The sequence below is a fragment of the Eptatretus burgeri genome, chromosome 15 (assembly GCF_056783735.1).
Source record: "Eptatretus burgeri isolate ZD-2024b chromosome 15, Ebu_testis_v1, whole genome shotgun sequence".
NCBI classification, from domain to species: domain Eukaryota; kingdom Metazoa; phylum Chordata; class Myxini; order Myxiniformes; family Myxinidae; genus Eptatretus; species Eptatretus burgeri.
The window spans coordinates 32,517,230-32,544,708 of record NC_140975.1 but is presented as its reverse complement, the minus strand read 5'-3'; the positions used below and the strand labels follow the sequence as shown (position 1 = coordinate 32,544,708).

At 48.3% G+C, this 27,479-nt stretch overlaps 1 protein-coding gene across 5 annotated transcripts in view; it reads right to left on the bottom strand.

The window, feature by feature from the left end:
* LOC147011863 (NACHT, LRR and PYD domains-containing protein 3-like) overlaps positions 1-27,479 on the bottom strand; it is an 89,536-nt gene that overhangs the window by 61,026 nt on the left and 1,031 nt on the right. For 4 of the 5 annotated variants that reach the window (XR_015051749.1, XM_085857313.1, XM_085857315.1 and 1 more), the window contains exons 2-3: positions 6,295-6,651; positions 6,008-6,162 (exon numbers count right to left, since the gene is read on the bottom strand). Coding sequence is in view for 4 of the 5 variants with exons in the window: in XM_085857313.1 (XP_085713439.1) it covers positions 6,008-6,162; positions 6,295-6,619 (480 nt within the window). In the remaining variant the exon portion in view is untranslated. Of the gene's footprint in view, positions 1-6,007; positions 6,163-6,294; positions 6,652-27,479 lie in introns of those variants that run through there. The other variant, XM_085857316.1, reaches the window with a different exon arrangement.

Sequence of the window (27,479 nt, the reverse complement as noted above, 5' to 3'; positions counted from 1 at the left end):
CCGCCGCGACCTCGTCACCGACCGCCGTCCTTCTCACCTCGGACCCGAGCTCCTTGGCCTCTTGCCACAACTCTCCTCAGCCGACTGCAGAACCCAACTCGACGCCTTCGCCTCCCGACTCCACTCCCTGCCACACTCCGCCGCTGCCACACTCTGCTCTTCCAAACTGACTCTGCCACGATTCGCCTTGCGCTCGGCGTTTTATAGGCCGGCAGGAGAACCAATATGCAAATTTCCGGATCAGGATGAGCTCGGGGGCGGAGCCACGCTCGCCCATTGGACGGAGGAAAAGTGGGCGTGAACCTCCCCGATCCTAGAATTTGCATATTTCGATTTCATATGGACGCGCCTGGAGGCGGGGCCAAGCCGCTCCGTGCTTGCTGATTGGACGGATCAGAAGTGGGCGTGTAGCATTCTTGATCCGAATTCTTCCTCGGAAAGGCCGCTATTTGCACTCGCGGCTCGGTGCATATCGCTTGAACGAGCCCAAGACAGCCCGACGCTCAGTGTTCACAGGTGGTGCGGGAAAGGCCGCAGAAGGAGAGAGGTGAGGGTGGTGGAGGGTCTATCGGTGGTGGTTTGATGGTTATGGCGGTTGAGACGTGGTTGGTTCAAAATAAAGATAGAACAGAAAAACGGCAAAGCGTCGCAGCCCGAATGAATCACATAAATTCCCTCTTGACAACGGATTTGGGGCTAACTACACATGTACTTAGAGTTATCTCACCTACGGGACCTGAATGGTGGTTTGCGAATTTCCACAGCCGTAACAATATATATATATATATATATATATATATATATATATATATATATATATATATATATATATATATATATATATATATATATATATATATATATATATATATATATATATATCTCTCTCTATTATAATACCAATCTTGCACACGAAAAACTCGGCTCGCCGTCACACGATCCCTATGAAATTGCTGTGGCACTTAGCGGACATGCTGACAATGTTTGGGAAGTCTTGGCATTCCACAGTACCACTTGCATTTCGCACAATGCGTATTTTTGTCATTCCCCGTGTACGGTCTGTCGTCTGCTCCCAGCTATGTTGTACTGCTATCCCGTGTACTGTTGTACATGTGCACGGGTATTGCTAGTATATATATATATATATATATATATATATATATATATATATATATATATATATATATATATATATATATATATATATATATATATATATATATATATATATATATATATATATATATATATATACACACATATATAAACACACACATATATAAACACACACATATATAAACACACACATATATAAACACACACATATATAAACGCACACATATATAAACACACACATATATAAACAAGCCGGTAGGCGGACATGGGTATCGCCTACCCAATAGAGCCTGACGCGATGGGCCCGTTCGATGGGGAATGACCTGAGGATTAAGCACAAGAAAATTCATGATTCTAGCTTTAAGGGTTAATGCTGCAGATTGTTTTTTCGTTAAAATACCCCCACATTTAGAGGTTTTTTGGCCGTTGCTAGGCAACGGAGGGGTCCATAGCAACGGTTCTTTCTCACACATAACTAGGACATACCATGAACCTACCATACCAGTTTCATGTGTATCTGACTCATAGTCTCTGAGATATAACGAACTTCATTTTTTTATTGTTTTCGACCAGGGTTCATTCAAAGTCTATCTTCTCCGACAGTTTTCATAGGATCCGGCTGGAAATTTTTGACAATATGACTGAATGTACTGCCCAGTCGCCCGTGGCCCGATTTTTGAAAAAATTAATTTTTTTATGATTTTTCAAAAATTTCAAAGTCCCGTTGCTAGGCAACGGTGGTGTCTATAGCAACGGTTCTCATTTGCACACAACTAGGTCATGGTATGAACCTACCAACCAAGTTTCATCGAAATCGCCATTGAATTAACTGAAATCGCCATTTTAAATACCGATAATAAGGGTAGAATAAATCTCAAAAAAAACATTTTTAGAGTTTTTTTTTTTCGACTAGATCGACTACCCAACAGACAAACATATCGACGGAAAAACTGATAATAAGGGTAGAACAAATTAAAAATTTTTTTTTTTTTTTAATTCTTTTTTCGACTGGATCGACAAGCCAATACAAACACAAACACACAATTCACCCCCATGCTCTTCTCACCAAAGAAAGTCACATAAAGCAACCACAAAAAGCTAAATAAGGTGTCTTTTTGCTTTCGCAAACCTTACCTGGGTTCCTCTAAGGCTGGAGAATTCTTCCTGTGCCAACAAACGATATCATAGCTGGGCAGTGTGGTTCCAGCTGCAAGCCTACTTGCCTGCGAAACTCACACATGCCACCCCTGGGGCATTTGGGCCGCCACCAAGCTTACTTGCTCTGCAATCCGAAATCTGGGGGAGGGGGGGGCTCTCTCCGGCTTCCTCACCAACGCCCTCACTGGAAATTTGTGCTCTGGGTCCCTTCCCTGGCTATCCCAGCCCATCAAAATTTGACTGGGTCCTCTATGCTCATGGTCTACTCATGGCCTATTTCCCAGGGCCCAGGGTGTCCTTCTCAACACCACCTACCTTTTCCGAGCCAGGCTCCCACCTCTCAGAAACACCACTGCATCTTTGCAATTAAAAAAATAAATAAATAAATAAACCAATCTTGCCAAAAGGTGGCCACGTGTGACTTCTTTAAGGTCACACTTTGGTGAACAGAGCTGCTATCCACCAGGAGCGACTCCTTGAGGAATATCTGCCTACGAGAGATTCCGATGAGAATCGTTCTACAGAGTAACCATGAAAAATATGCGTTTGCCTGATAACGTCACCAAATGACGGCATAATGTCTCAAGCTTGACATATCTAGAAAGCACTCATCGAGGTGTTCAATTTGAGGTACTACACGATATAGTTCCTAAAATTTGAAAATTTGACCTTGGGGTCAAATATGTTTGACCTTAGGCGCTAACCATGAAGGTCAAGGCCAATCGCCACCAAAAATTAATCAGCTGAGCGCCAGACCGTGAACTATATTCCCATGAAGTTTGAAGATGATCCGATCAAAATTACTCAAAAAATAAGTGTTTCGTCGACTCCCCTGATTTGCGACAATGTGACCTTGACCTTTGACCTTTAACCTTGACCTTCAAAATTTTATGCGCTGAAAGGGACCTCTATAGGCCTCTGATATGCGAAGTTACAAAAATTTCCAATGATAACTGTGCTCTGCAGAATTTTTTATACGTGATTACAGACAAACAAAAAAAAAAAACATACAAGCTGACTAACATATCTTGCAAAAAATTCGTTTTGGCAAGATAATAAAATAAAATTCTTACACACAGCAACAACACACAGAATAACATCCTGTACCAAAACATCTTAACCCCACTCTAACACCAATGCGGGTGAGGGTTCACTTCACAGGGGGGTAATCACTTCTCCACCAAGCTCCCTCCTTGTACCATTCACTCAAGCTTCTTCTCTACAAAATTTAACCATGCACCTCATTCATACCTCATCAATCTCATAGCATGAATAATTCAATTGTCGGAGCAATGAGGAAGAGGGATGGCGCTAAGCTACGGTCTTCCAATGAAAAAATAATTAAAACCCAAAATCACCAATTTAAATTTACGCTAACCCCACTAATCTCCAGCATCGGCATCGTCTCTGTCCATTTTCCTTCTGTGCTTCTAAATACCCTCTGGCCCATATGGTTCCCCCACGGACCCAGGCTCTGGCCTTCGTTCCGTGTATGACACTTCAGCTCACGCCACAACCCCCCCGTGGAACTTACTCAGGGGGGCCTGAGTGGAGCGCACATCCGATGCGCTCCCCAAGCCAGCACACACAGCCTCGGTGGTTACACCCACTCCAGTCATGCTACCCCTTCCTCCACACAGCACATCATGTGCACCATGCGTCACGCCGTGCTTCCAAGCACGGCATTCTTCCTCCATGCCTGCAGCCTGGCACGCACACAACCCCAGGTCTCCACATGACCCCCTACTTGCAATCTGCATTACCCCCGCTATTCTGCTTATTAGCACAGGGACACTGCAGGAATTTGCCTCGCTTCCCGCACCTTTTCTCCAAAGTTATTTTGGGATTTGAATGGCCCTCCAGTTTACCTTGCTGTTCCGTCCCTCTCGAGAAGACTTTCCGGAACTATGAAACTTTTTTTTCTTTTTAAGCGCCAGGTCCTGTATAAAACCTGATAGGAGCATTTCCAATCTTCTAATCTATCTATGCAAAGGCCGGCTCGCATACATGCTCGCAGATGCGGTACCCTCACACCACTCCGGTCGGCTCATCCCGAACCTGGCCCAAACCGCTAACCTCATGGGGAAGCCATTTTAAATTTAAAACTACACAGTCTGTACTAACAGCTCACCCATACACCTTCCTTCAACTTTCCCGCAGTCCACACTGACCGTGGCAATGCGCACCATCGCTAAACTCATACTCTTGCTCTTACACTGACAGGTACTCGCACTCATGCAGGCATGCAGGGAGCATGCAGCTTTAATTTCCCGCACCAGTGACTCATCGTCAACCAGTGGTTCGACCTCCACCACTCACGTCCATGCTGTGGACACGGGTGCGGGCAGTCACTCGCCCCTTGCCTGCAGCCTCCCCCACACCCGGACTGGTATGCATGGACCACGTGGTTTGAACGTCACGGTTCGGTGACTCAAGGCACGCCGAGGCGCCGTTTCGTGCACTGGCCACGGTGCATTCACCACACCGGCCGTACTGCAGTCCTGCGCACGAGGTCGGACAGCGGGCACGTAGGACTTGCACAACGAACACGTGCCTCCTCCCACACAGGCACACACACACTTCCATTGAGAGTCCCTGTACAATTTCCGTACTCCCCATTTGTACCATTGGGCGTGCTCACGTACTTGTTCTCAGCAAATGCCGACTATGCCTCATGATCGGAACACACTGCTGGCTCACACTGCATGGATGCGCTTTCCTGCCGGACCACGCACCCCCTGCACGTATTCTCATTGCACGTACCCCAATCTCCTCCATTCCCACACTCTTGATTTGTTCCGTTAATTTTCCTTTTTGTTACAAACAATAATAAATTATTGCGATCCGGCTTTGTGCATCATTCTATCTCTACCTCACTCTCAAACTTTGTCCTGGCTACCTCCCTTTGCTCTGTTTTGCCCTTAAACCCTGACGACACTTGTCCCGGTACCCTTTCTGTGGGGGCTGGATATGTATCACTTTTGGAATGGTTCTGTCCAGTGTCCATTTTCCCCCTCCCATGATCCTGGCCTGGTTTGGTTGAGTCCAAAATGGTTTGGTTGAGCCCTGGCCTGGTTTGGTTGAGTCCACATTTACGATTGATTTTTTTTTTTATCATAAAACGATGTTTGATACGTTTTTAAATTTTGGGTTGCGTGCACTAGCCCAGAGACAAAGTAACTTCCTCGCGTTGCAATCACCATCACGGCTTCAGCAGTTATTGAGTTATGTCGGGCTACACTTTTACATTGTTTTGAGAGGGGAAGAAGCAGAAGTTGTACAACTTGGCGTTTGTGATCTCTCGTTGTGGTACTTTAGCAATGTATTCTGGTGTCTTTTTAAATCTTGGTAATTCAGATAACGCCCGAGAATAAAAGGTACGGCTTTTAAATGCTTATGACTTCACTCGATAGGAATTTATGAGCATATCATAGTGCACACATTTTTTTCCCGTATCATCCCTCTATATGGAGTACAGTACTACCATACTCCATGGTATATGTATATAATCCATAACAACCCCATCCTGCTGGAAAACCCCATAGACACTTCCCCCAGTTAAATAGAAAAAGGACAATATGGCAAGCTGTGCCAAAAGCTTCCCTGATAACTCCCAAATCTATCTCTTATAATCAAGAACTCTTCCACTGCTCAACTTCACAAACAAGTCGAGTTAAAATGAAGGAGGAAGCCATGGAAAGTGTGAAAGCACAGTTAAACAAAACACCAGCACCTCTGAGAAGCATTGTGGAAGCAATCCAGCTTCTCTGGCTTCATGGCAAAGTTGGGGAAACTCTTTCCACAACTCCTCTGACAGTGAAGACTTCTCCATTTTCATAAGGAAGAGGAGTTTTTCATTGGAAAATCTGTCCAGCTTCGTTTCCACATCTGCAAATGGAAAGGACAATGAGACAAATAGTCTGTGGAGAATCAAAAGATGCTCAATTACAACGAACTTAAATTTTCTAATTTTATCAATTTAAACGACAAAATGACAACCATCTCAATCACGGTGCATACCTCGAACACAGGTGTCTGGTCTTTGTTCATCATCGTCAATCCACAATCTCAAACGTGGATACGTGCCTCTAAGATCATGGAGAATTGCCAGGAAGATTTCAGCACAAGCTTCACCTTTCCCTTCCATTGTATCCAGGCATTGCCGAATTTTATCCGCTTTGCTTACTTGGCTGACGACTTGGTCATATTCTTCGCAGGTGAGTACGTTTCTTGCTATGGCTTCATCAAAAACAGGACAAGGATTGTGCAGCAAAGCTTGCACAACATTCAATCTGTTTTGTCTCAGTTTTTTAACAGCCTCGATTGTTTCTCCATCAGCAGACATTTTACAGTGAGAGCGGACAAAATCTGCCTGGCCTGAAAGATGAGACATCAAGTCAGAAATAAGCCGGGAATCAAAACAAACATTTAAATACAAAATACCAAAATAAGTTAAAAAACGTGGTTGTGAAGAGGATTTTGATTTCAAATATAATTGGTACCAACATATTGTTACGGATTCGCGCCCGCCGGCGTGCTGACGGCCACGTAACTCGAATCGCGGCACGTCGCCCACCGGACGGACAATCCAGTCGTGACCCTCTCGGACTAACGCCGGGAACCAGTCACGGGTGGACCTTTCGGTCTCACCGCGATCGAGCCAATCGGCCCCCGCGTGGGATAGGGTTGCTCGCCAAATTCGACCTACCTAAGTACCCACACGGAGGGTAGACCGGGCGATCGCACCTCGCCGCAGGTCGACTTCGGACACGGGCCACTTAAGCGAACCGTTCCGTACTATCGGGATAACCGAGCGGTGTTATCGTCGGCCTCGACGGTTCGATTAATTATCGGGCGTATTCAGCCCACTACCAACCCTTTACGTGAAGCAAGATGAGGATTCAATGAAAGAAATGACGAAGCGAAGCGGGAAACAGTTCAACTTAAAGCACATTTATTCGCGATGAACGGAAAGCACACATATACAATTCCACCAAAAGCACATAGAAAAGGAAAGAAACACACAATGCAATTTTACACAAAAAGCAAATGTGAAAGCGAAGACACAATGCAGAGCTATCCGACTACCGAGCACACGGCAACACTAATACAATTCTACTTCACAGACGGCGCCGACAACACATACCCAAAACCAAGAAAAAGAACACCCTCAAGGATGAGGCGGGCCTGGGGCCGAGACCGGGTCGGGCCTACCCGTCTGATGATGAGGCGCGAAGTGGCGATGGTGCCCCAACTCCGCGGGCCTCGCGGACAGTGTCTGGTAGGGGGTGGGAAGGGGGCCCCCTTGGTCGCACTATCTCAGCGCGGGGGGAAACAGGAGGGGGTTGCTGATGCTCGGGGAAAGGAGGATTTTTACTCTGCCTCGGGTCCCGCGACGAGCGTCTCCACCTCGACCAGGTCGCGCCGTCGGCCTCCCTGGTATGCAGCTCCCGGCACCGACGCGAGCACCCCCTCGTCTGCCCTCGCCGCCGCCGCCTCTCCACAGCTCCGTCCTCTTCGCTCCGACTCCACTCCGAACTCTCCCTCCTGCGAACTTCCCAACTGCACTCAACTCCAACGCACACGACGACGACGACACGACGACTTGATTTCTTAACTGACGAACGCAGCCGCTTATATAAGCCCCGTGGCTTCGCCTTTGACCCCCTGCCTTCGACCTTTCACCTCGCTCCCCATTGGCCCGAGAAAAAGTGGGCGTGAATGCATTTTGATCCATGAATTTGCATATAGCGACCGCCCTCCAACGCCCTGGAGGCGGGGCCAAATCGCCCCTCGCTCACCGATTGGACGGAACAAAAGTGGGCGTGTGTCGTTTTTGATCCGTTTTTGGAGCGGAAAATCCGTGGTTTTGTACACGCTGTTCGGCGCGCGCCCTGCACGAGTCCAATACCGGTACCCACAAGCGGCGCAAGAACGGTGGCGATGCGACAGTTGCGAGGGTTGACGGTCAAGGTCGTGGCTGTTGTGGTGAAGCGGCGCCGCGGTGGATGGTTGATGTTGTGATGACTGTTGAGACGCGGTTGGCGGTGGTAATCATGGCGGTTGGTCCAAAATAAAGATAGTAAAAGAAAAACGGCTATCCTGAAGAGTCGCAGCACGCATGAATGACATTTATTCCCTCAAGACAACGGGTTTGGGCCTAACTACACATATACTTACCGAGATATCTCACCTAAGGGACCTGAATGGTGGTTTGCGAATTTGGTAACCACAACACTACCCCCTCCCCTTTTTACAGACTCGTCCCGAGTCGTCAAATTCTCGTGTGCCATCATGTGTAGTTTTCCCCTAGTACATTTTACCTACGGATCCCTGAGTGCGACATTCATGGTATTCGTGTCCCCAAAATAAATAACCTGAGGGCTGCGTAACTACCTAAACAAACTCACTCACACGGACGACTTAAATAAAATTGCCGGCGCAAGGACAGACATGCCGGGGGCGCACTCATATTTACAGTACATCTTAACCTTAACTTACAAATTTTACACTAAACCATGGCCCAGGATCAATGGACTCTGCAAAAGAAAAGCAGTTAGCAGGGAGCCAGGCTGCTCGCATGCAGTCTCTGGCTCAAAACAATGCAGGTGACAGGGAACGTGGCTGGCTGCCCACACGCAGTCCAAGGCCTTCCCTTTTGAACTGAACGCAGTGAACCACAACGGTGCACGGGCTGCACAAACGTAGTCTCCGTGCCAGCTCAAGTGGCACACGCAATGAACACAACGAATAGATTGATGAACACAAACACGGTGCACGGGCCGCCACTGCAGGCCCGTGTTGTAGCTGCCAACAGGGCAGTTCTCGCAGCTTGCAAACTGTTGCCTTCTGATCCTGGCGCACATGGCAATGAACGGGGGGGGGGGGGGGGGAGGGCAAAGCAAAATTGAACGGGGCTGGTGAACGTGGGCAGTGGGCATGGCATGGCAAAGGCAGCAGGCAAACACAGCCCGCAGAAGAAGGCCACTGCAGGCAAACGCAGCCGGCAGATGAACTGGCCGGCACAGGCCTTGAAGAAAAACAGCCAGCAGATGAACTGGCCGGCACAGGCCTTGCAGCACAGCAGCTGCAGACGATCCAGCCGGCACAGGCCTTGCAGCACAGCAGCTGCAGATGAAGTTGGCCAGCCTTTGCCGTTCCGTGGAGGTTGGTGGAGGGAGTGCGGTGGAGCTGGCCACTTGGAATGCGGGCTCGGACCTACCTACCTGTCTCCCTCCCACCTATCGCCTTTGCCTGTCACTGTACATACCCACTCCCTTAATTTGTCAAACCCCAATTTAGCCCCAACTTAATTTTTTTTTTTTCACTCCCCACTATAAATCGTCCCCTAACCCCCTTTATCGTCCTTGTTCGGCTAACCTATCCTGTCACCTAGCCTACTCCCAACCCCTATGTTCCCTTCCCGGAGGGGAACAAGGGAGAGCTAGCGTCCTGTGTCGAGGCCCAACGAAGCCTCAGAATGGCCTCCCCAGAGTTCGGCGATCTTAACACCAAGTGGGTCTAGCGGCCCACAACGACAGCGAGGGGATGGATGGTGCGGAGGGGTACATCTCCTAATCTACCCTAACCATTTAACTGTTAAACCACCCCGGGGCTTTCAACAAGCGCCTCTCGCTTAAACTATTGGTTCTATAAACCCAGATTCCCGTCGCCTGTGTTGGTGTCCTCACAATTTCGGGCCTCGCCCCCCAATTTTCTCTCCGTGCCCTCACACGGTCTCCTGGCTGGGACACGTGGCTCCCTTTGGCAGGCACGACCCTCTGCCGAATCTCCGACGATGGCACCCCCGGGCACTACACTGCCTCCGAGCCTACCAGCTCCCTAACACCGGGGAGTGCCCCCCATGGCACCTCCCCTGAAACGCACACGTGGCAGGCTGGCTTCCCAGGCCCCTTTCCGAGGGTCACCCATGCCCACAACTGCCCACGCGGCTAATGGCGCCCCGGGCCCCGCACCAAGCAGGCGCACCCGTGCCCACTACGCTATCCCGGCCCCCCCATGGGCCCTTGGCCTACCACGGCCGACTAGCCTGGTGCCCGGGGTACCCACTCAGCGATACTCACCTTTCGCAGCCACGCTCCCAAGCCCGTCAACAGGGCTCCTGCACCCCTCCAAACGGGTTTCGAGCCTACATTCACACCAACAACAAAACGACCTCCATTTTTCAATTTGACTAACCCCCTAACTCAGTCTACACTGACCCCGGGGTCCCTTGGGCGGGAGTCACTCCTCCCCCCAATCACTCATCGCACCATGCATTCCCCATTCACTCCACACACACAGACCCGCTGGCCTCACTCACTCACCAAGCACATGCTTCCACTTCACTCACCAACAACTCTTCAACACACACACCACTGAACTCTGCCATCCTTCTAACTACCTCCCCTAACTAAATCGTGCTCCCACGTCGTCCCTTAAACTACAGCACGTTCCTTTTAACACTACGTAGCTAAACTACGTCCCCTCTACGCATTCACAAGTCTGTCCATGTCCTCAAATGTCCCAGAAATTATTTACCCAACCTACAGCTCACTAAATCCCTCTACCTAATCCATTCCACGGACTCCATGAGGACTTACCCCTGCCCCATGAAGTCGGTCTAACTAAGCTAACCCTTCCCCCTAACTAGTTTCCATCCTGTGCCCAGGGTCAAGGGGGTCTTCCACCCCTTGCCCAGGAATCCTGTGCACCTGAAAGTGAGGCTTGCTTTTTTTTTTTTTTTCTTTTCCATGCGCAGCACCAGCGCGGCAACTCAGAGCTCGCGCACCCTGCACCTGCCCGTGACGTCATGCAGCTGCACATGTTCCTCGTCCCTCCTTGGACGGTACCATCCGGCAGGGATACCCCTCCTGCCGGATTCCAACCCCACGTGCAGCCATGACGTCACCGTGCGCATTAAAAAAAAACAAGCCCCACGTCTCGAGGGGTTCCCCACGCGAACACATGTGCTTTGCCCGTTGGAGCGTAACACACACGATCGCATGGAGAACCCGTCCGGTCCAAATCCGTAATCCTGCCTAAACTTTGTCCGTCCGCGGGATCGGCAAATCCACCGCGTGCGTTTCCGGACCGGGACTTCACTCTCGCAAGCGAGCACGTGGTGGTCTCGTGCGTTGCACAGCACGGACCTCGTTCTCACTGCTGGGTGAACCCGGCACGGTCCCCGAAACAGCTACAGCCGCTACTCGGCTTTCTTTCTTCACATGTCGCCGTCGTCGCCATTCAACACACGCACACCTGCGTGTTACGACGCTCACACTCCATTCCACCACATTCACACCGGGAGACGCGGCTGCGTGCTCCCGCATGCCAACCGACATCTCCCTTACATACCGCTCTCTCACACACACGGTCTCCCTTACACTCGGCCGTTCACTCACGCATGCGGGGGAACTCACCCGCGGTGCCTCATTCACACACGCGGGGGCACTCACCCGCGGTGCCTCATTCACACACGCGGGGGCACTCACCCGCGGTGCCTCACTCACACACCGTTCCTCACTCACACACGCGGGGGAACTCACCCGCGGTTCCTCATCCACACACACGGCGACACTCACACCTTGCACCACACACACAGGGACAACCACACTGTGGATTCGTGTCCCCACAAGGGTCTCCGGGGCCTCTATACCCCCCAAACTCTCCAAGCACCCGTTCGCAGCACTCCTCCCCTCGACCTCGCAAAGCACGACCGAACTCACCTGGTCGTGACTCTCCTCAAGGGGGCATACTCCCTCCCCTCGTTCCTGGAGGAGGCCATCCAGGTGCTCGCACTGGGTCTCTACCCAGTCCGCCAGCTCACCCCCATTATCCTCCACTACCTCCGTGTGTGTGTGTGCGTCACTTACCCCGTCTTCATCGTGTTGTCTTCCCTCTATTTTTTCTGTCTCCCGTGTCTCTGCCAACTCTTCACCCTTTACCTCCCTTGTCTCAACTATTATTTCCGTTGTCGTCACCTCGTGTCTCGTCTCACACGTTTTGGTCTCCCCATTTAATTTTTCCCTTTCGGTCACCGTCGATTCTTCTGTCACGACCCTCGCCCAACACGTCCCCCGAATTATTTTTTTACCCGCCTCCACCGCGGGCCTGTCAGCCGTTGCACCCCCTTCCAGCTCGTTTGCTCCCACACGTGGAGTCGCCATTCCCAGCTCCCTGGTCACGGCCTTCATGCCCGCCTGCAGGCATCGGCCCATGTTCTGCGTCTCCCCCCGGAGCTTTTTCGTTTCTTCCTTCATGTTTGTTTCCATTTTAGTTTTCATGCGTTTTATTTCGTTTGTGAATGTATTCATCTTTTCGTTCATTTGTTGTGTATTCGCATCCATCCTCGCTGTCATTGCCGCCAGCATGGCGAATAGCTGGGCCATGTCGGGTGCGCTTGGGTGAGCCGATTCGGCAAGGGTTGGGGAAGGGTTTTGGTGGAGAGGGGGAGGGGAGGTGTCATACACCGCGGCCGCTGCCGCACCCATTTCGGGCTCTGGGTTCAGTTGGGCGAGTTCGTTTTCCTGTACAATTAACATTTCCTGCACGGGGATTTCATCCTGAGCCATGGATTCTACACATTCTACATCCATTTCTAATACCCCCGGCTCCCGCTCGCCTTGAGACGCCATCTTGCTTCTCTTAAAGGGTTAATTTCGCTCGCTCGTAATTTGGAGGGAATCGGGGGTCGCTTCTCTCACCCCTGGACCGATTCCCGTGAATTTAGCTGGAGACAGGAGAGCCCGTTTTCCTGTTCTCCGATACCAGTGCCGCGAGGAGGGCGATGGATTTGTATCGCACGACCTGACACCAGTGTTACGACATTCGCGCCCCCCGGCGTGCTGACGGCCACGTAACTCGAATCGCGGCACGTCGCCCACCGGACGGACAATCCAGTCGTGACCCTCTCGGACTAACGCCGGGAACCAGTCACGGGTGGACCTTTCGGTCTCACCGTGATCGAGCCAATCGGCCCCCGCGTGGGATAGGGTTGCTCGCCAAATTCGACCTACCTAAGTACCCACACGGAGGGTAGACCGGGCGATCGCACCTCGCCGCAGGTCGACTTCGGACACGGGCCACTTAAGCGACCCGTTCCGTACTATCGGGATAACCGTGCGGTGTTATCGTCGGCCTCGACGGTTCGATTAATTATCGGGCGTATTCAGCCCACTACCAACCCTTTACGTGAAGCAAGATGAGGATTCAATGAAAGAAATGACGAAGCGAAGCGGGAAACAGTTCAACATAAAGCACATTTATTCGCGATGAACGGAAAGCACACATATACAATTCCACCAAAAGCACATAGAAAAGGAAAGAAACACACAATGCAATTTTACACAAAAAGCAAATGTGAAAGCGAAGACACAATGCAGAGCTATCCGACTACCGAGCACACGGCAACACTTATACAATTCTACTTCACAGACGGCGCCGACAACACATACCCAAAACCAAGAAAAAGAACACCCTCAAGGATGAGGCGGGCCTGGGGCCGAGACCGGGTCGGGCCTACCCATCTGATGATGAGGCGCGAAGTGGCGATGGTGCCCCAACTCCGCGGGCCTCGCGGACAGTGTCTGGTAGGGGGTGGGAAGGGGGCCCCCTTGGTCGCACTATCTCAGCGCGGGGGGGAAACTGGAGGGGGTTGCTGATGCTCGGGGAAAGGAGGATTTTTACTCTGCCTCGGGTCCCGCGACGAGCGTCTCCACCTCGACCAGGTCGCGCCGTCGGCCTCCCTGGTGTGCAGCTCCCGGCACCGACGCGAGCACCCCCTCGTCTGCCCTCGCCGCCGCCGCCTCTCCACAGCTCCGTCCTCTTCGCTCCGACTCCACTCCGAACTCTTCCTCCTGCGAACTTCCCAACTGCACTCAACTCCAACGCACACGACGACGACGACACGACGACTTGATTTCTTAACTGACGAACGCAGCCGCTTATATAAGCCCCGTGGCTTCGCCTTTGACCCCCTGCCTTCGACCTTTCACCTCGCTCCCCATTGGCCCGAGAAAAAGTGGGCGTGAATGCATTTTGATCCATGAATTTGCATATAGCGACCGCCCTCCAACGCCCTGGAGGCGGGGCCAAATCGCCCCTCGCTCACCGATTGGACGGAACAAAAGTGGGCGTGTGTCGTTTTTGATCCCTTTTTGGAGCGGAAAATCCGTGGTTTTGTACACGCTGTTCGGCGCGCGCCCTGCACGAGTCCAATACCGGTACCCACAAGCGGCGCAAGAACGGTGGCGATGCGACGGTTGCGAGGGTTGACGGTCAAGGTCGTGGCTGTTGTGGTGAAGCAGCGCCGCGGTGGGTGGTTGATGTTGTGATGACTGTTGAGACGCGGTTGGCGGTGGTAATCATGGCGGTTGGTCCAAAATAAAGATAGTAAAAGAAAAACGGCTATCCTGAAGAGTCGCAGCACGCATGAATGACATTTATTCCCTCTAGACAACGGGTTTGGGCCTAACTACACATATACTTACCGAGATATCTCACCTAAGGGACCTGAATGGTGGTTTGCGAATTTGGTAACCACAACAATATTGTCTCGTACTCAGAAGGTTCACAAGGGGCTTTTGGATGACCAGGCCCAATAATCCAGTCCCGCACACCGAGTTGCGAAGCTGCTTATGGCCCGTATTCCGAGCCCTTGGGGTAAACAGGCTGTTTAACCAAACACGAATGAGCTGGGACTCATGGCGCAATGTTGGTAAGAGGAAACTAGCTTTATTAACAATTTAAACACTTTACCCAAATTATCTTAACCTGATCCTGAACGAAGCAAATACACATAAATAACAGTTCACCAAAATGGGACAGCACAATCTCTTGATTTCTGAAACTAGGGCAGTCACATTATGCGAGCACGTTGTGATATGGCTGGTAGGATAGCCTAGAGGTTCGCACACTTGCCTCTGAGCAGTCTTCCCCAGTTTCGAACTTCAGCCAAGCTATAAACCATCATCCTGGTGTTTCACACATAGGGCGATTGGACAATGCATGTGCCATCTTTTGGATGGACGTTAAACTGAACGTCCCATCTGGCGGCATTCTTTTTTACAGCGCGTGCGCTGTATACAATTGCACCGAGTTTGAAATGTCCCCGGTGTCTACCACGTCTCCGGTGCCCCCCCGCCCCTCCACATGCCTCAAGACAGCCAATGACGGCCGTCCGGTAGATGGCAGTGCGTAACCTAGACGGAAATAGCGAGAATTGACGGAAATACCAGAGTATTTCAATGGAAATTTGTGAAACTAATGTGATATATATGTGAAAATCATTTAATTTATTGCTTGACGGGAAAAAACCAAGAAACGCGCCCCTCTCATGAACGAACGAACGAAAGACGTCATTTCCGCCCACCATCGCATTTCGCGCCGAAAAACGTCATTTCCGCTCACCACTGCAGCATTTCGCGCCGATCGCCGAATGCTGAAAGCTAAGTTCTTCTTATGCTATCATTATTTTGTGGCCTCCTGCCACGCTGTATCGAACAATTTCATTCCTTCTGTTATATATAAAGGTGCTTATCACAATAATAACAAGATTTTTACATTTCAAATATTAAGTACGCGTTTTAATTGTTTTTCAACTGAAAAAGCATAAATTGCATATTTTAACATTAGTGTACTCATTTGCTTCACCACACGCGCTGTATTGAAGGATTTCACTTGTTGGACATTATAAAGATCCCACAGTGCAATAAAATATGTAATTTTTAAGTTATAGTGACGTTTTATCTCACCGTATACGTTTCACTAACTCAGAAAAGAGTCCCTTCTGCAATGCCCTTGAAACCATATTTTGTCTCACACCGAAGGGGTTGCGAGACTATTATCATGCCCGTGTCTGTATATCTGGCTGTCTCAGTGTATCTGCATGTGTCCAAGTCGATATATTTTCACTTTAATTGTTTTTGTTTTCTCTGCAGTTTTCTGATCGATGCGAAACATTAAACATAGACAAGTCTGGAGACGGCGATGGTTCACGAGCAATGTACACGGTTCACCTTTTTTTATTTTTCACCTTTGAGGGGACGCCACGGGCAAACTGGCGGGAATCGGGAAAAACGTAAATGATGAAAGTTGTCGTACTCGAAGAGCACTACAAATCGACCACGAATTGCGAAATCCTAAACGTAGTTCGTCTTTTTTATTTTTTTTATGGCGGGAATCGGGAAAAACGTAAATGATGAAAATTGTAGTACTCGAAGAGCACTACTTGCATACCAACTTTCATTCGAAACAGTTGAAAACTGTAGGAGCTCGATGCCCAATTTATTGATTTTTTTGACATTTTCTAAGTTCGTGACCTTGTGACCTTGGGACGAAAATGAAAAATCGAGCTCCGTGGGGCTATGCAGGTGCCATTGGACTAACTAAATACCGAAACCCCTGCCAGATTCGACAAACACCCTACGAGAAGATGTAACTTGAAACCGGCTACCCCATAAAAACACATGTTTTTTGGGCGTGGCTCCACCCATAATGGGCGCAGCACGCCCATTCTCAGGAAAACACAACTAGATCATGATATAAACCTCGCACACAAATTTTATCAAGATCGGATAAAAACCCACCGAGCTATGCTCGGGACAGACAGACAGACAGACACATACGCATAACGAATATCGTGGTCACTTACTGACTCGTGAACCAAAAGGGGTATATGGGGTGATTACGATGACATAAATCAGTGAAATGGTAGCCCAGCCATAATTGGTCAAATCATAATCCTTCACCGAAAAATCTGAAACTTCATATATCTGATTTACGACACGATGCGAGTGAAGAATTAAATTTATGATGTTAACATTCATGTGGTCTGGCAGACATATTGGATTGAAAAAAAAATGTAATTTAACAAAAATAATAATAATAAATTTTTTTCCCCAGAACCGCTTCACAGATCGATGCAAAACTTCCGACATCTGACGAGCCATGGGGAATATAGTTTGAAAAATTAAACGTCATAGGACATAGTCTTGTAGCCATGTTGGATTTCAGCTAAAACTGAAAACATCTCTCAAACTGCTGAACTAATTGCTCCGAAACATTGTCATCAACTGCCCATGGGGATATAATACAAGGGTGATAGCTAAAACATCATCGGTCACGTGGTTTGGCAGTCATATTGGATTGAATGAAAACATATATATATATATATATATATATATATATATATATATATATATATATATATATATATATATATTTGTAGCAGTTCTACAAAACTGCATGCCTCTAAGGCAATGGCACCCAACATACAGTGATCCCCAGGCAGTTATTAAATTAGTCTTCGTGCAATTAGACCTCCCCTCATGTCTAGTGGGTTAACGGGACAAAGTGCGTTGCGTGGGTCTTCTAGTTAGGTCTATTAACTATCAATATCTGCTATTCTGATTTTAACTCCAACCCTTTCCTTTTAGCCATGGTACAAGCAAGCAAGCACACATGCCATGCAATATGAGATTAATAATAAGCACACCATGATGCCTCCAGTGGCTTGGAACCACCAAACTCCCTCCACTATAAACACTACGCAACCCGCACACACGCATCGCACGCCATTATTTCATTCAAATCTGCGCACCAATTTCCAACCGGCTTCTCACCTCGCCACTTCGACCACAAACGCCTCCCGCACACAGGGAAAAATATTCCCACACCTCCTCGTACAATTGCATCACTACAATTCGCCACTATACAGAGGAGTGCTGCACAACTCTGACTGTCCTTGGCCCACCTGATGCGGGGCCACGCAACCGACGTTAATAGCTCAACCAAATTCCGCAGGGGATGTCCCGGGTGGGCACGCAGAATTAATACAACCCTCGTTCAATCGCCAGATCACGGCAAGACAGGGGCGGTGAGGAGGGTCGCGGGAAGGGCGATCCGGGAGTTTGATATGGGGCCCGGGTGTGCATTTTGTTTCATGAGGGGGGGAACCGTGGGTGGCAGGTGTGCATTGTTATTCGGCATTGAGACTGCACTCGGAGCACTTCAGGGCCAGGGTGCTGGCAGCCCTGCATACCCTATGTTGAGTCAGGAGCTCCGGGCTGTGTTGTGCCGGATGGTTGACTGAGACCGTTTCCAGCCCCGGGAGCCTAGCAGGGCATGGCTAGGGCCGCTTTGACCCAATGGAAAAGCAGGATTCGGGTCACAGCACGTCGCTTTCGGGTCGTCACCCCACCCTTCGCAGGGGGCTTATAAAAGGCAGAGCGTGGAGCTGTTCAGCCCCCTCTTCTCTGCTCCTCTCGGCTCTTCGCTGCCTGCATCTTCATTTCCTCCCCTTCGCTTGCTGTTAGTGTGCGATTGTGAGGATGTGCTTCTTCTTGAGGACCAGTGCAGAGCGCATGTTGCCACGAGCCCCGGCAAAGTGACTAAGCTGGCGATAACGCGCCAAATCTCGAGGTGGGAACGCTCAGGCCGAGCGTCCCATGGAGGTACACGCCACACACACAGACATATACATGGCTTGGTTAAGGATCTTTCACCTCACGCATCTTCTTCCTCTCTCTCTCTATCCACCCCTCTATCCCGTCTCCTTTGGACGCACAAAAGAGCATTGCCATCACTGACTCACAATCCCATTTTCCTCTGGCACGACATCACACCCACACCCCCAATATTGCACTACACCACACCTCTCACTCCCACACCTTAGACACCAAAAGTATCCCCCCCCCACCTCCCCTGAAGCATACTGGGTTGCATTGGTCGGCTGACTGCACCTGGTATTGCTAGAATGTTTGTCCTCATCTGCTTTCTCTCTCTCTCTGGTCTATATCTAATCTTCCGTGTGTGTGTGTGTGTGTGTGTGTGTGTGTGTGTGTGTGTGTGTGTGTGTGTGTGTGTGTGTGTGTGTGTGTGTGTGTGTGTGTGTGTGTGTGTGTGTGTGTGTGTGTGTGTGTTGGCGGCTGTCTGAGTCCAAGTTAAGATTGTAGAAGATAGAACGGGATAAGTATGCTCTGTGTCTGCTTCTGTAAAATTGCTTGCCTTTTGCCACACCCAAGGAATTCCTTGCTATCCCCTGCTGAACATACAAATAAACCCAATTCACTGCCACATACCTTTCCTCAATAGATTGCAAATAAATGCTTTGTATAGAAATGTTCCCAGCTCGTTTTGTCTTTTCCTTCATTGGTCCAGCATTTTTCATGCTCTCGTTTAGCTGGGACGTTATCCCCCAAAGATCTGTTTTCTAGCCGGTACGTCCTTGGGCAGTTACGCTCCATGCCTTGTGTCGTCCTGGTGCAGAGCTTAACTGTTTTCCCTCGTGCACGCGTTAATCTCCAAGTCTCGGCTGTAGACCTGCAAGGGAGGAGTTCGACCGTCCGGGCTGGCGATGTTAATCGCCCGTCACCACAATTTGGGTCGGGGAATTAACTTTGACCACCAGCGGTGTGACAATATCCACCACCATCCCACACCCCCTTCCACCATCCCTCCATAAATCATCACCCCCCAACAATGCCACCCCACCTCCATCCCCCATCAATCACCACTCATACAATACCCACCATCATCCCACAAATGGCACAGACACAAATGGCGTCTGGGGAAAGTATGAAACGGGACGATCCCATAACATACAAGAAACCTGGTGAGCCTGTGAAGCTGGGCCAAAGCATTCGTCACCCATTTTGTCCATGGTGTCCGTGCTGTTGAGCGATGATGGGTATTTCTGATTGAGTAATATATCAAGCAATTTATTAATTAATACAAAATCCCTCCCTTATAAACTGCCAAATAAACGGGAAATCAAACCCCACCAAGCTGAAGTGGTCACGTGACCATCATTTTCATCTTCACGAACACTTCCGCCTTCTTCCTCCGAGTCACTCGCATGATGATCAAAATGATAAGGCTCCACAATCACCCCGAAAGCGCTTCCATCAATAATATTGTCTTCAACCGTTCCTTCAAAATCACACTGATTGGTTTCAACATTCTGAGAACCGTCAGAGTTGCTGATAACAGTGGAATCAGTATCTGAATCCGAGCTCGAAATGCACTGTTTCACTATGTAAAACCGCCATTCTGATCAATGTGGCTTCAAGATGTGACGTCACTGGCAAAATCGAAAATCGACACTCTATGGCCTTTTTCGACACTGTAATTGGCAAAAAAAAAAAAATTCAAATTTGGTTTTCCCTTCAAATTAAGAAAGAATACGTGTATGGTTTACTTTTCTTTTGTTCTCTCTGGAAAATTTATCATCAGTGATCTACCCGACTCTAGAAAATCCTTTTTATCTTTTTGCTGATGACTCCACCCTCTGCCGTACCATCTGTCATCCCTCACATCAGCAAGCAGCAGCTTCTTCACTCTCTGCAGATCTGGATAAAATCACACAAGCTGGTGCAACAAGTGGAACATGTCTTTCAATCCCGACAAATTTCACATTCTCATGATGTCTCTCTGAAAGGACCATCTGGAACCCCCCCCCCCCCAATCCACTACTTTCTCAACAATCCTCTTGAAGAAGTCCTTTCATTGAAACTTCTGGATCTCACTAGCTGCCATGATCTTTCCTGGGAAAGCCACATTTCCAACCTGGCCTCCAATGCCAGTTGCCGACTGGGCATCCTCCATCGTACAAAGTCCTTCCTCGGCCCACCTGAGCTCCTGACAACGTACAAAGCTTTCGTCCACAGCCTGATGGAGTACTGATCTCCCCTCGGGGCTGGTGCTCCTGTCTCTCACCTTTCTCAACTTCACGCTGTGGAAACCAAGGCATTTCGGATCATTGGTATCTCCCGCGATGAGGCCGAGTCTTTGGACCTATCACTCTCTCACCGCAGGCAGATCGGCGGTCTTTCTGTCTTTTACCGTCTCCTCTCCAGTCTCACCCCCCCCCCAACTCTGTCTGCGATATGCCCCCACCATATTTCCGCAGGGCGCTCAAGGTCTGTCAGCAACTCCCTTCTGGTGAAACTACCAAAATCACTAATCACCTTCACTTTCATTCTTCTTTTTTCCCACCTTTGGAACAAACTCCCACACTCTCAGGAAGGAAAGCAGGGAATTTGAAGGAAGTGGGTTTGGGGTGGATTAAAGGGGGTAGACAAGATCGTGGTTTTGGATCGGGGAAGATAGGTGATGGTGAACAGCTGTTTTGAAGGCCTGGAGGTAAGAATGGGATTGAAGAAAGTCCCTGTAATATCCATCTTGTATAACCCGTGTTCCCCGCCCCATCCCTCTCCCTTCCACAGATCTCCTCATGTCTCTGTTCCTCACCGTTTTGTCCTTCCCTCTCCCACACATTTTGTCTCTGCCCCCCGTCCCCCCCCCTTGCTGTTGCGTTGTGTGTTAGCTCTCATACGAGCCTCGACAACGTATACAAAAAATAAAAAACACCAGGTGGGGTTGACTCAGCCTGTCATCCTTCTGAGGTCAGCAAAATGAGTACCAGCCTACTGCTAACAGGGGGAACTGCATCAGCGGCACGACCGCACTGCCAGTAAATGATGCAACCAGCAGCCACAGGCTGCATGCGAAATAATAATATAATGAACTCTTTCGTCGGTACAGTATTGATATCATATAAATATCGTTAATGGTAATTGAACAACATTTTTGAGACAACCATTACTTCAGTAACCTTTTCGGCCGAGAGCTCGTGACGGAAGATTTCACCCCATTTTTCCCAGAAGGTTTGACCCCTCAAAGTTACGAATGCCACTTAAGTCATTCACAAAAACTTTGTCAGCTGCGTCCCAGTCGGTGGGTCTGGACCCAAGACCCCCTTTGGGGGTTATATTCACCCCATCGAATACATGGATCAAACTTTGTAAAAACAAAGTATTATTATAGTAGATTACAAAAATAATAAAACTGACCAAACTTCAGGGGGGGAGGTTTGGTCAGACCCCCCAAAGTACCACTTTTCGGGTTTTGATTTACCTCATAAGTTACATGGACTAAACTTTGTCAAAGTAAAGACGTAAGATGGTAGATCACAAAAATAATAAAACTGAACAAATTTCAGAGGAGGGGAAGGTGTGGTCAGACCCCCACAAAGTACTCCCTTGTGGGTTCAATTCCCTCATAAATTACATGGACTGAACTTTGTCAAAGTAAAGACGTAAGATGGTAGATCATAAAAATAACAAAACTGACGAAATTTTCAAGGGGAAAGGTGTGGTCAGATCCCCCCAAATTGGTATCCCTCAGAATAATCCCCTTTGGGGTGGTAATTTACCCCACGAGGTCGATGGACCTTTTTTTGTTAAAACAAAGAAGTATGATATTAGATCACAAAAATAATAAAACTGAACAAATTTCAGCGGAGGGGAAGGTGTGGTCAGACCCCCACAAAGTACCCCCCTTGTGGGTTAATCTCCCTCATAAATTACATGGACTGAACTTTATCAAAGTAAAGACGTAAGATGGTAGATCATAAAAATAACAAAACTGACGAAATTTTCAAGGGGAAAGGTGTCGTCAGATCCGCCCAAATTGGTACCCCTCAGAATAATCCCCTTTGGGTGGTAATATACCCCACAAGCTCCATGGACCAATTTTTAGTAAGATCACAAAAATAATAAAACTGACCAAATTTCAGAGGGGAAGGTGTGGTCCGACCCCTGAAACAATATTGTTGTAGATTTCCGCCCGTCGGTGTGCGAACGACCGCGTCTAACCAATAGCGGTCGATTCGCCCACCGAACGGACAATCCAGTCGCGGCTTTCCGGATCAACGCCGGAAACCAGCTACGGGTGTGTTTTTAACCACACCACAACCTTGTCCGCACTCGACCTGCGCTACAGGGTCCGATCGCCAAATCTTCGATTTACCTAATTTTTTGCGCGGGTAGGTTGCCGAGAGATTGTACTTCAACGGGACCGCTTGGAAACGAGCCGCTTAAGCAGCTCGCTTTCTTTTGGGATAACCGAGCGGGGTATTATCGCGCAGTCCCGTTGGACCCGATCACTTTACCGGCTATTTAAAAACCAACTATATTCCGAGTGCAAGATGGGGCAGTTCAATGAGGGAATGGACGCAACGAACAGGTTTACATTCACACAAGGACATTTATTATAATAAAGCACGTATGCAATTAAACAAGGCAAAACACGTATGCAATTATACAAGCAACAAAAGCACGACAAAAGAGCTATGACCGTCTATACGAAATGCAATGCAAACATTTACAGCACACAAAGCACTTAACAATTTCCTACTTGCTAGACGGGCCCACGGACACGCGTACGCGTACGCGTACGCGTACGCGCGCACGCACGCACGCACGCACGCACGCACGCACGCACGCACGCACACACACACACACACACACACACACACACACACACACACACACACACACACACACACACACACACACACACACACACAAGAAATGGTGGCAGAGGCCTTTAATAACGGGCTCCAGCTCGGAGGACAGGTGAGCTGAAACCCAGAGCCTATCTCGAACCTCTCCACCTCGTGTGGTCTTCAAGTTGTTCGGACCCGGGCTCCAGCGAGAGCGAGCTGGATCCAATCGCCATGAGCCGCGATCCTTCCCAAGCTCCCGCGAATGCTCCCGCGCTTCTCAACTCGTGCTGGTGAGACGAGGCGCCGATCCTTCCCGTCGATGCGTCGCTTCCCCGAGGAACCACCTCCACGAAGAGGTCGATGAGTCACACCAAGCCGGGAACCAAATTGGAGAACAAAGAGCTCCACGAACCAAGAAGAAGAAGCCACCACTCGCAGCTCGAGCCGAGCGACCGGCTTAACTTCCTTCCAAACAGGGCAGCTTGAAGCAAAAAGCTCTCCCGAGCCAAGCAGAAGCCGAAGCTCACGGAACCATCAAAGCAAAAAGCCTCCCAAAGCCTCCTCCCGAGTCAGGCCTCAGCCGAAGCTCACTGAGCCAGCCGAAGCAAAAAGCTTCCGAAGGCCTCAACCCTAACCCAAGCCAAGCAGGACCTGACGGTCTGCTGAACGACTCCCCTCAACTCCATTCTCCAACTCTGCCCACGAACAAAAGATCTCCTCTTATCCTTCTCCCGCCCTTCCCCCGCTCCCGGCGTGACTCATGACTCATGCCCTCTGCTCCATCCCCCGCTCAGCCACAGGTGGGAGGGAGTTGTTGACATCATGAGTCACGGGACGGCAGGATTCTTCTTCCTCTTCGCAGAAGAGGGGGAGGGATGTCTCCATTGTTCGTTCCCTAACCATTAAATCGATCCGCAGCGCATCTAATCGATTTCTGAACATTTAAACAATGAAAGGTGAGCTATCTAGGGAACAAGCACTTATCGACATAGCTGACTAAAGGAACCTGTATATTGTGTGCAATCGAATTCCCAAATTCGTAACAATATACATTGTTTCGTCGTCAAGACAATTCTAGTATTTTTACGTTCTCGTATCAGGTATTTGGCGAAATAGAATGCTCCCACTTATGAAATTCCCTCGGCATCAGGATTCTCGCTTTTACAGATCTGCTTTTTTAAATGCATGGTCTTATTTAGATATACTGTGCACCTGGCGAATCTGAAATGAGACAGCGTTCAGGGTATCCGCCTGCGCGCACCGGCATCCATCAACTCCTGGATCATGGTATTTCCGAGGTTAGTCAACAGCGTTATTGAAGTAGGATTTCCACGTTTTCTAACTGCATCTCCCCCATCAAAAGTAGACTGTCAGGTGAGAATTTGTTGTCATTTGATCATCGATTTGTCATTAGATTTGTCCTATGGGCGTTGTATTCCGCACCACCGATTCATTGTATCCAATGTGTAGAATGTACATTCTATCGGAAGACGCAATCGGTGAACTGTCACTACTTAAAATAAGTGTTTTTTTTTAAGTTAGAGCCTTTCATAATTGATAATATCAGTGACTGCTGAGGAGACTCAGCCGTGATTAAATTACACAAGGCTTCCACTTCCAAGACTCAATTTCCCATCAAAGACTGCGAGAGAGATTCACAAGCTTCAACATCTGTCTCATACCAGATCATTGGTCCAGCTCAGAAACGACCAAGTAATTTGATTTCAGCTCTCAAAAATGCCAGTTTCAAGAAGTCATTGATTGAATTCCTTGTGAACAGGTGGGAGGATGATGGATTAGCTCACATGTTTCAGCAAAAAACTCTCTATGCTAATTCTGGTGATGTATGCTGCAGCTCCAGAGTGGTCGATGGTAGAGTAGTGAAGCAGGTAGAAGCTATACTGGGCAACAATCATGAAGAAGCTGACAGTCGGATGTTTTACCATCTTGCAAACATACCAACTCCAAACAACGTCGTCGTTCGTACATCTGACACTGACTGCCTTATTATTGCACTCGGTTGCTACCAATTATTTGATCAGTCGCTGAAGATATGGATAGAAGCAGGATTGCTAATCAACAATACTCAAAGATACATCAGTAGAAATCAGATGCACGCAGCACTCGGCGAGACGTTATGCAACTCTCTCCCAGCATATCACGCTTTCACAGGTTGTGATTACACTTCCTCATTCAACAGAAAAGGGAAAATAAGGCCATTGAAGCTACTGCAGAAAAACCACGATGCACAGGCAGCTTTCAGTCAACAAGGACGTGAAACAGAAGTCAGCGAAGACACAGTTGTCAACATAGAAACGTTTGTTTGCGAGATGTACAGCAAAAAGAAGATATCATCGGTCGATGAAGTCCATCCGCAGATATTTTTTGGACAAATACAAACCAAAGAAAGGAGAGCAAAGATTCTCGTGTGTAAATAATTTTGATGGCAGTGCTCTGCCGCCATGCTCACGAGTACGACTGCAGAAGATAAAGCGTACTCATCTCGTTGCGAGGCGGTGGCTATCTTCTACACAATGCAACCAATCGGCATTATCACCACGAGATTTTGGCTGGAAACAGGAGGATGGATGTTACCGATTGCAATGGTTTGATGGTGATATTTCTCCAAAATCGTTAGATGTTGTTTGCAGCGAAGATGACATCTTCGAGGAAAGTGATGGAGGAGGTAAGAAACAATATCTGTCCATTACAGTTCGTTTCTAATAATGCATTAAAAAAATGGTTGACAGGAAAAGGTAAATTTGGTTTTTCCCCAAAATATGAAAGCTTTTTTTGGGCATAAAATACTTATTTTGTTAAAGCAGGGAACGTGGATGATTATGAAAACGAAGACGAAGAAAGTGACAGCGATGGTGGAAGCAGCGACGACGATGTGTAACAACCTCGTAAATAAATTTAACCTCCTCGTAAATAAAAAGTAAATAAATTTAGACCTTTTTTATTCGTGATCTACCATCATACGCCTTTATTTTGACAAAGTTTAGTCCATGTAACTTATGGGGTAAATGAAAACCTTAAAAGGGGGTACCTTGTGGGGTTCTGACCACACCTTCCCCTTCTCTGAAATTTGTTCAGTTTTATTATTTCTGTGATCTAATATCATACTTCCTTGTTTTGACAAAAAATGGTCCATGGACCTCGTGGGGTAAATCACCACCCTAAAGGGGGTTTCAAAGGCGGCACCAATTTGGGGGGTTCTGACCACACCTTTCCCCTTGAAAATTTAGTCAGTTTATTATTTTTATGATCTACTATCTTATGTCTTTACTTTGACAAAGTTTAGTCCATGTTTAACTTATGAGGTAAAGCAAAACCCAAAAAGGGGTACTTTGGGGGCGGGGGGGGGGTCTGACCAAACATTCCCCCCCTGAAGTTTAGTCAGTTTTATTATTTTTGTGATCTACCATCTTACGTCTTTATTTTGACAAAGTTTAGTCCATGTTTAACTTATGAGGTATATCAAAACCTGAAAAGGGGTACTTTGGGGGGGTCTGACCAAACATTCCCCCCCTGAAGTTTAGTCAGTTTTATTATTTTTGTGATCTACCATCTTACGTCTTTATTTTGACAAAGTTTAGTCCATGTTTAACTTATGAGGTATATCAAAACCCGAAAAGGGGTACTTTGGGGGGGTCTGACCAAACATTCCCCCCCTGAAGTTTAGTCAGTTTTATTATTTTTGTGATCTACCATCTTACGTCTTTATTTTGACAAAGTTTAGTCCATGTTTAACTTATGAGGTATATCAAAACCCGAAAAGGGGTACTTTGGGGGGGTCTGACCAAACATTCCCCCCCTGAAGTTTAGTCAGTTTTATTATTTTTGTGATCTACCATCTTACGTCTTTATTTTGACAAAGTTTAGTCCATGTTTAACTTATAAGGTATATCAAAAC